The 9,182-nt window shown below is 46.0% G+C and overlaps 2 protein-coding genes across 2 annotated transcripts; one reads left to right on the top strand and one right to left on the bottom strand.

Moving 5' to 3' along the window:
* Positions 1-1,321: 1,321 nt before the first annotated feature.
* T265_02698 (hypothetical protein) lies at positions 1,322-4,237 on the bottom strand (the record flags this gene model as incomplete). The annotated part of the gene is made up of 3 exons (XM_009167000.1): positions 1,322-1,411; positions 1,555-1,631; positions 4,059-4,237. The coding sequence occupies 3 exons, from the start codon at positions 4,180-4,182 to the stop codon at positions 1,322-1,324; spliced, it is 291 nt and encodes a 96-aa protein (XP_009165264.1).
* On the top strand, positions 3,444-3,731 carry T265_02699 (hypothetical protein; the record flags this gene model as incomplete). Its single annotated transcript, XM_009167001.1, has 1 exon — positions 3,444-3,731. The coding sequence occupies one exon, from the start codon at positions 3,444-3,446 to the stop codon at positions 3,729-3,731; it is 288 nt and encodes a 95-aa protein (XP_009165265.1).
* Positions 4,238-9,182: the final 4,945 nt, after the last annotated feature.

The following is a 9,182-nucleotide window of genomic DNA, read 5'->3' as shown; positions in this document are numbered from 1 at the left end:
TCATCTAGCTAGCTACACATGAGATGACGGGATTAGCGACCTGGCGGATGCAGTGATGAGATGAGCTTGAGGCATTCCTGCTGGTGGTATCGTAAGGTCTTTACAAAGGTGACTGGCACAGATTGGAACTTAGGAAACTGACCTATCAACGTGACAGTACAATCAAATTCGCACAAGACTACGCCGCTGTCCGAGTGTCACTCATTTGATGAGGTCTGAAGACCAATTATTGTGATTCCTAAGGCATGCATTTCCCCTCAAAACTCAGGAGCAGTGACAGCAGATGCATGTGGTGCCTCGACGTGTGGGTTGGCCCATCCCATAAACAGAATGGATCGATGCAGGACTAGCATCTGGCGCCCCGCGTCTGGTGTTTACACTAATGAGGTAGACGCTAATGCTCGAAATAAACAAAGCCTCGGAATTTCAGAGGTCCCAACCCCTTACGTAATCACTTCATTACGACCATGACTAGGATAAAACTCGGTCGGGACAAAACATTGGCAGTAAGTCTCATAAAGCAAGTTGTCCAGGGGGTGCGATCATGGGTAGGTGCTATAATTCAAAGTGGACTAGAAGGCCCGGATGAGGTTCGCCGTCGTGGCTTCCGTCCTTCTATTTATCAGCAGCCAACTAAGGCTATTCAAGATACGCACACGTCAGAGAGAATCATCATTCCGAATTTAGTGGCTCTACTGATAAAATCAAACCGAGTCATATTCAACATATACACGCGGCGCGCCCGGATGCACAAACATGAATCACACCGGACGAGTACCAACAAACACCAACGCTCAAAGTGAACGACCTCAAAACGGAAATGAGGTAACAAACATCCTTATTAGGAGCGTGGACTTACCGTGAGATAGACCACTTCGGAAAACAGGAAATCCGCCGGACCATCTGCAACTCATGACTGATTGAGACAAAAAAGAACAAGGCACCGAAACACCCGATTGTGAACGCCATTCAGCAAACTACGACCAAATGCAGCTAACCGCCAGCAGCTCTACATGGTGAAGGGGACTTGGATCGCACGACCGCGTCCCGCAAACTTAACTCAGCTGCCATCGTTGGGCCTGCGAACAACTCGGACAGAAGGCATGAACGGCAAGTCCATGGAAGGGACTGGTCGCATTCGGCACGTTACGCTGCCGTGGTAATGATCTATTTTCACGACTTGTATGCAACAGCTTGGAGGTCCAACTCCAGCACAAGGACAGCACCCCAAAGTGAACAGGTCTGCATAAAACTCGAGTTTGGAGGAAGCACAGCAACAAACGAAAGCGCAGACACCAGTAATTACGCGGAAGGCGCTCGCTCAGCGACCGCCACATTTCAGCTCGTGCATACCCCGAACAGAAGTGGTCAGACTGCAAACAATGCACTCCACCCCAGCGAAACAGCTCCGCTATTAAAAGAAGCAAAATATATGAAATTTCTGCTTTATATGAGTAGATGGAGATGTGTAAAAGCATGTACATTAACGAGGTTCACGAGAATCAGAACGACTAAAGCGTCGCGGTGGTGGTGGAAAGCGATCATTCATCCTACCGCGTGGAGGCCGGCGATCACGCCCAGGAGAAAACGACCGCGAACGTCTTCCATTTCGTCGTGGAGACCTGGAACGTCTAAAAGCGGAAACTAAACTAAGACAACGCAACGTTAATTCCCGCAAGCTGGAAGAGCAAACCATGAAAATTGTGGTTCAGTTTACCAAACCAAACTAACCAGTCATACGTTAACTCGAGACAACCTATCCTTTTGATGTGTTGAGGTTCTGGTAAAAATACATCTGAATAGGGGAACCTTACCCCAGGGTTTGAAGGAAACCGATATCCGGTTTCTAAAACAGTAAATTACTGGTGAACATCGGGTTCATCACACCCGTGACAACTGATACAGCGATACGGTCGCAAGTGTGAAGAGACTCCAAAAAGGTTAGCATGCTTCATAACTGTCCCTTCCAATAATACTTGAACGAGTGGTGTATCGTTCAAGTAGTAACCTGGACCAATATTCCACATTGTGAATCTCAAGCTTCGGTCTACCACAACTGTGACACCGAATGCAGACCCGTCTCTAAGTTTGCGGAAAACTGCGCTCATACAAAACGTCACGCTGAGCGTACGAGACCGAATACGAAACCAGTTAACATGCGCCGTTGCACGCACACTGATGTTCATTGAGTATGTTCTGTAGCAACGTTTCTATCAGTCCACAAATGGGTGGACCTCTAGCGAACAGTGCTTCAGTTTAGCACAACTGTGACACCGAATCCAGAGATCCGGCTCTAAAAGTGTGCGGAAGGGTAGTCTCATAAAAAACAGTAAATAGTGCATATGAGGAAGACTAGATTATGGAGTAACAGCTAGGCGAGTTGCTGTTGTGGGATTTCTATCAACCCAGTTAATTGTGGGCTGTTAGCGAACACTACCTTCATTCAGCACAGATGTGATGCCAGAATTACAGAACTGACAGCGCATAAGGGACTGAATCCTAAGCCGGTAGAAGTGCGCTACTGCGCGCATACTGATGTTCATTGAGTATGTTCTGTGGCAACGTTTCTATCAGTCCACAAATGGGTGGACCTCTGGCGAACAGTGCTTCGGTTTAGCACAACTGTGACACCGAATCCAGAGATCCGGCTCTAAAAGTGTGCGGCAAGGTGGGCTCAAAGAACGGCGAGCAGGGCATACGAGGAAGTCTAGAGCATGGACTAATTTGAGTTGAGGTTGCTGTTGTAGAATTTCTATCAACCCAACGGATTGTGGGCTGTTAGCGAACACTACTTTCATTTAGCACAGCTGTGACACCGAATCCGGAGATCCGGCTCTAAAAGTGTGCGGCAATGTGGGCTCGAAAAACGGCAAGCAGGGCATACGAGGAAGTCTAGAGCATGGACTAATTTGAGTTGAGGTTGCTGTTGTAGAATTTCTACCAACACAACAAATTGTGAGCTGTTAGCGAACACGACCTTCATTAGGCAAAGCTGTGACGCCGGACCTACAGACCCGGCTTCTAGAGTATGCAAGCGCGAAACCAGAGCATACACAAAAGATAAGTGAATGCAACTACTGTCGCCGAGGAATCAGTCTTGAATAGACACGGCGTTCATGCTATGTAGCTCGTCACATTGTGGTCGACATAGGCTCTCCCAACCGAAAAAATGAGCTCATCAGTCCATGACCGCAGATTGTGATACACATTACACTGCAGTGAAGTTATACCTTACACAATGACAGCAAAGGCAACAAACCTGACCGCCGTACTCCCGAACCCCAATTCCACGCAAAACTCTTAACCCAAAAGGGTGCCAAACCGCTCAGAACTAGAGGCCTTCACGTCCACGTTGCCACTTAAGACTGACCGCAACGTGAAACCGAGCTTGCGAGTCAGCTATTTGCGCAGCCAAGTCTAGCTATGAGTGCAAACCCTTATAAATGTCTTCTTCTAAAAAGGATGCAAGTAGCACCTACGCAGAAGCTGGACCCTGGAAATTTGAGCTCCCGTACTCTAAGGTCGGGAGTCGCCTCATCACTGGCTCTTCTACAATTGTGAAAGCCCAGAAACTTTTCGGCCAACTTCAACCGATTCGACCCAGTAATAAATGGAAAGGTGGTTCCAATCGTGGATTGATTCCCCATAGCCCTGAAGCAGACGCGCCGCGCTGCGGGACCAATGTGTACACACCCACCGGACGTGCAGAGGGGCGGACACCATTAACTTGATTGAGCAGTGAGCGTGTAACTCGGGGTCAGAAAACCATAAAACGTAATTGATCAACCCAAGTCTCTAACAGGAACACCAAAGTATATGATGGATTACACAACGGACTAACCTCATCCTTCGGGAGTTCGGTCGGCCGTACTTAGCGCGCTGCACTCGAATCTCACGACCATCAATTCTGCGACCGTCCATCTCCCTAATTGCTGAGTCGGCCTCTCTGTCCGTGGGGTACCTGACGAATGCGAATCCTCGGCTTTCAAATGTATAGGGGTCACGCGGTATGTAAACGTCGCCTGTAAAACATAGAAGCAGAACAGAGTTCAACCTACCAACTTCACCGTACCGGCTGAAGACACGGCGTAAATCCTCGATAGTGGTGCGGTAGGCCAGGTTGTCCACCTTCAGAGAGACCATACCCTCGATCCTAGGTGGCGATTTAGCGTAGCGTTCCATCACAACCTATGGCGGGAGAGCGCGAAACGAAAGCAGGAAGTAGAGGACGTTCCGCCGACAAGTGATTTAAACAAGCGTATTACACTTTCATGCCTCAAGTTGCACTAGGAGTGCCAAGCACAGAAGTGTTAAACATGTTTGCTCCTTTTTCTTACTACCTCAACGGCATTCATCAAAGAGTTCGACAAACTATGGCGCGCTATTTGAACTGAGATGAATACGGTGGCCTGCTCAGTATTCGCACAATGGAATTGAATTTTCGAAAGCAATCAGGCAATTCACTTCTGAGTACGAGTCCAAACTTTTGAGCCCATTCAGGCATCGCGAGGAGTCGGGGATGCTGAAAAATTATTCCACAAGACTCTTTCGCGAGAAATGTTATTGCAACAGTGGGTAGTAAAGTCTGTTGGGCTGCAAAAATATGGATGAACATCGAAATGATATTTGGTTTGAGCGCGTAGGCAGCAAAATGCAACATTTTGGAGCAAAAAGTTTTGCTCCGTTCGTAAAGGTTTTGTAGCGAAGAGCATTGCACTGCTTGTGGCCCTGCCGCAGTGTGAATGTCAGTATTCCCACAATGACGTTTTGGTTCATTTATACATAAATATTGGTGCTTTGCTACCTTGCTTACTGGGACCTGGCTCATAAGCTTTATTACTGTCATTCCTCCACACAGTTTGTTGTGAAACCCCACCTCCGGAGAAATGCTGTCCACAGGGCGCACACAGAGCATTTGGTGGCCACGCCAGAATGGTTACCACACACTGTTGATTCTACTACGAAAAGCTTCGGCTTCTAAAATGTATGCGAGCCAGGGGAATAACAAGTGACACACAAGGCATGCGCACCCACAGGCACAGAAACTTTACTCGCTCTCCAGCCTCACGCACCACATCACTTGCACCGTCAGGCAATGGTACACTAGGGTCGGTGTTCTTCAAGAAGAGGGCCAGCGCAATGCCCTTCATTTTCGTTAATAGCTATTAATGCAATCGCCCATCAAGCTGAGTAGGAAGGACACACGTCTCAATAGAAGGGCCTATTACACGCAAACTGATCTCAATTGCAAAACCTTTACGAATGGAGCAAAGCTTTTTGCACCAAAATGTTGCATTTTGCTGCGTATGTGCTCAAACCAAAATTCATCTTGATCTACATCAATATTTTTGCAGCTCACCAGATTTTACTGCCCACTGAAGCAATCACATTTCTCGCGGAAAAGCCCGGCGGAATACTTTCCCAGCACCCCTGATACCTAGAGGTACCTAAATGGGGCCCAAAAGTTTGGATTGTTACTCAGAAGTGAATTGCCTGATTGCTTTAGTCCACCCGAGATACGTCATCATCACCATCATCATCGACAGCATGACATCAGTGTTTAGCACCGATGCTTCACTGCCGTACAACCACGTCACTGCCGTACGACCATGCGTGGCATGTCATAACTTTCGAAAATTCATTTCCATTATGGGAACACTGAGCTCCCTGAATGAATGGTTTCAGTAATTGTGTTTGAAGCTTACGTGTCTTGGTACCTACCTCATGTTAAGGGCGGTATAGAATCAGCTATCAAGGGAGGGCAAATTAGAGCGTATTCGAGCATGCCAGGGCAAAGAAGGGGTTACAAGCCCATCACAGATAGTATGTGGGAAGGTTCACTACCGCGCACTCAGAAAGTGGCTTATATAATTGTAGAACACAAGCTACCAGTTGATGGTGACTACGTAAAGCAACATACCGACTCAAAATATCGGTGCCTTTCTATACTGCTTGCTGCTCAGAGAGAAGTGCCAACTAATGCTTGAAGACATGCGAGTCTAGACGGATCAGTTGTTCAGAGTGTGCACGAGCAAGCGATGGGAGAAAAATACGAGTCATCCTCGTATTGACCTTCTGGAAGATGAAGTGCTCAGTTACAACCCGGTGAAAAGATTGGGGGCTCTTCAGAATGCATGGTTTCATGGACGTGGCGCCCCATGCATTTTGTTGGTCACTGTAATCTTACATGTGAAGTAGTATTATTTTATTTTTTTTATTTTTTTTCAGACTCACATCGTGATGTTCCGGGGTATATGTACTAACTTGGGCAAGCTTGTACCAGAGACACGTGCTTCCGTGAAAAGCTGCTTTCCTCCCAATTTTCCGCATTGCTGAGCAGACCGATAGTCTCAACTGCAAGTCAACGGCTCTAATCAGGAAGCTGATAAACTCTCCCGCGGTGGGTTTTGTCGTTAAAGTGATTTGAGGGTGCTGAATACTGGGACATAGGATAGGGATAACTGATTATGCGTTCGGAATCGATGGAGGTGTACATTGCACTTTGAATAGAACAATGAAAGGAGAAAGTGTGAATCGCGGACAGAAGGCGGAGTGTGAATCTCAGCATGGAATACTGAAGGTGTCTGAGAACCGGGCATGCAGTGGAGATGAATGTTGTCAACCACGCGGTCCTCGAGTCCTCAGGGACAGGAGCAGATAAATGGGACGGACTTAGCGTGAGTGTTTATGGATGTTTGGGGTTGAATGGTGATCTAAATCTCCAATCGGGTGAAGCAGTCAAAGTGGCAGTCAAAGCCCACTGAGATGATGAATTGTGGTATGTCTGCACAGAAAAAAGACGGAATATCTGAAATTTTTGATTATGTATGCTGTCCAGATGTATGTTAAAGGGTATTTGTTCCTGGGGTAATTGGAGAGAGTAAAATTCGCAAAACTCATTCGGAGCATCAACATCATTTTCAGAGACAATGAGGTTATGCCAGCATTGGCTTACATTTTACTCATTCATTCGGATGGTTTAGACAAGATTTGGAAGTCAAGTTGAGTGGCAATACGTTTGCGTAAATGATGAGTTGGGTGAGTTCGGAAGCCATATGACAGACATGAAAAGTGTGTCTCTCTGAGAGGTGGATGCTTTTAAGCTATGGCCGGATCCTGAAGACCATAGAAGAGCCGTTTTATAAAAACGACCAGGAGCTGAAAATCAGTGTCCACCAATAGAACGCCTATTGGCAAGTGCTTTCCTCCGTTCGAGCATGGAATAGCTATAAGTTATAATGAGGACAGCGGAGCAGTTGATTCAATTAAGCTACAGGGTAAATGGATTGGGAAGCAGTGATGTGAAAATGGAACAAATTGCTGCAAAGGATAAGAGTTAGTATCAAGTAGCCGCCAACACTCTTGGACTTTGCTACGGCATGTTTGGAGACTCATTAACTCTTGAACTCTAGCGCCCAAACCTGTAGCACTTAAACTTATGTCCACCTTGTGTACATTCGTCTTTAGTTCCAACTTCGTTTAGTTTAATTATACGTACAATCACTGAATCCCGATACTACAACATCGGTGTATGCAGGGCTCCTTCATCGTCGACAACGAGAATAACTGAACAATTAGTAAGACCTCTGAACATCCTTAACAAGGAAAAGGACGAGACTGAATCGGATGAGCATTTTTCATTTCAGATTCATCATCGAGTGAACCCGATTAACGGAAAACAAAACGGAGTTATTTTCATCAGTTCATTGAATAAATAAAAACATTTAACCAATCGAAGTATTATAATTTCAAGCGTTTGTATGCTGGACTGACCATGCGCGTGATTATGATGGTGAAGGTCAGCAATTGACCGTTGGATTAGTCTATCATGCGTTGAGAAGGCCTCATAATCAGCGGCACGTGTGAACGTGGGCATATCTTTTACAACAAGTGACAGTAAGGCGGGCCAGATTGTTCAAAATAATCTTACCATGCCCGAAACCCACTGAGCCCCTTCATCTTTAACAAAATATCTGCAAGAACGCCGACAAGCATCCCGGGACGTCAATCAATCTAGCTGGATGCGTGAAAAATTGAATTGAAGTGGCGCAAAGTCCGTTGTACTTGTTTCACACGCGTTTTTGCAACAAACCTGCTGTGTTCCTTGTTGGCATGTCTTTCTTACACTAAGGCCCCAAAACATAGAGAACCCTAATATACAACAATCGGCAAGATAAGCATCAGCACGCATGTTTATTGTGAAGTACAATGATCGGTCTCTAATTCCGACGAGGTCATCAGGATTTCTACTGCAAAGTATGCCTCGTCGATATGTTGGCAATGCATTTGGAGGTATCCTAGAACCGCAGTGCCTCCTGACTAGTGGTGGATCGCCCAGAACTGGTATCATCAATACTCCAAAGAGCATCAATTTAGCTTTGTTTATTAAGTTGATCGCAAAGTGAGCTGATCTGTCCTGATGTTTGGTAAGCAGACTCATCTAACTGGTTGCGTCTGATGAGTGTGGCACATACAAACGTTATTCAACTACCCACCTGGGTAAAAGTTGCATCATATATTGTGTAGATGTTACTTCCCATTTGAAGAACACCTCCTTACGTTCAAACATACTGAGATTTAATTTCACGCTTTATATTGTGAGCTGGCAATCACATGTGAACCGGTGGGTGCCAGTCGCTTTGGAAATCTGCTCGCTCAAAGGAAATGTCATGAGCAACATATCACTGGAAGGTCTAATATTAGGCCGCAGGCTACATAGAATTCGAAAACCCCACAGTTTTGTTGCAACTTATTTCGGTTGACTTCTAGTGGGCGGCGCAGTCATTAGTTGCCATACATTACCGAAAAGTTTCTTGCTTATGGAATATTCCAACACGCACGCTTCTCTACGTTAGCGGTTAATTTGCCTTATACTACCCAGCTTCAATTCCTCGCCTGTTGCAAGTAGGAGATTTTCTAATTTCAGAAAACATCAAACAAAAATTTTTCGCGAAATAGCGTGAGGCCACAAATTGAATGAATGTCAAGGGAGGAACAATGCCCAACGGACAGTAAGTAGAACAGCTTTAGGTTCAGTATAACTGACAGATTGTGGCAGTATCAACTTGTGAAACGGTTGGGCATCGGCGAAAATACTTCCGGTGCGATACTTGAGAGCTGAAAATGGTCTCAAAATGAAGCCTTCCACTCTGTCTCCGCCGCAGACTTCCAAAATCTGTACA

Source organism: Opisthorchis viverrini (assembly GCF_000715545.1).
Source record: "Opisthorchis viverrini unplaced genomic scaffold opera_v5_34, whole genome shotgun sequence".
NCBI lineage: Eukaryota > Metazoa > Platyhelminthes > Trematoda > Opisthorchiida > Opisthorchiidae > Opisthorchis > Opisthorchis viverrini.
The sequence above is the reverse complement of the archived record's forward strand: the minus strand, read 5'-3'. Positions and strand labels throughout refer to the sequence as shown.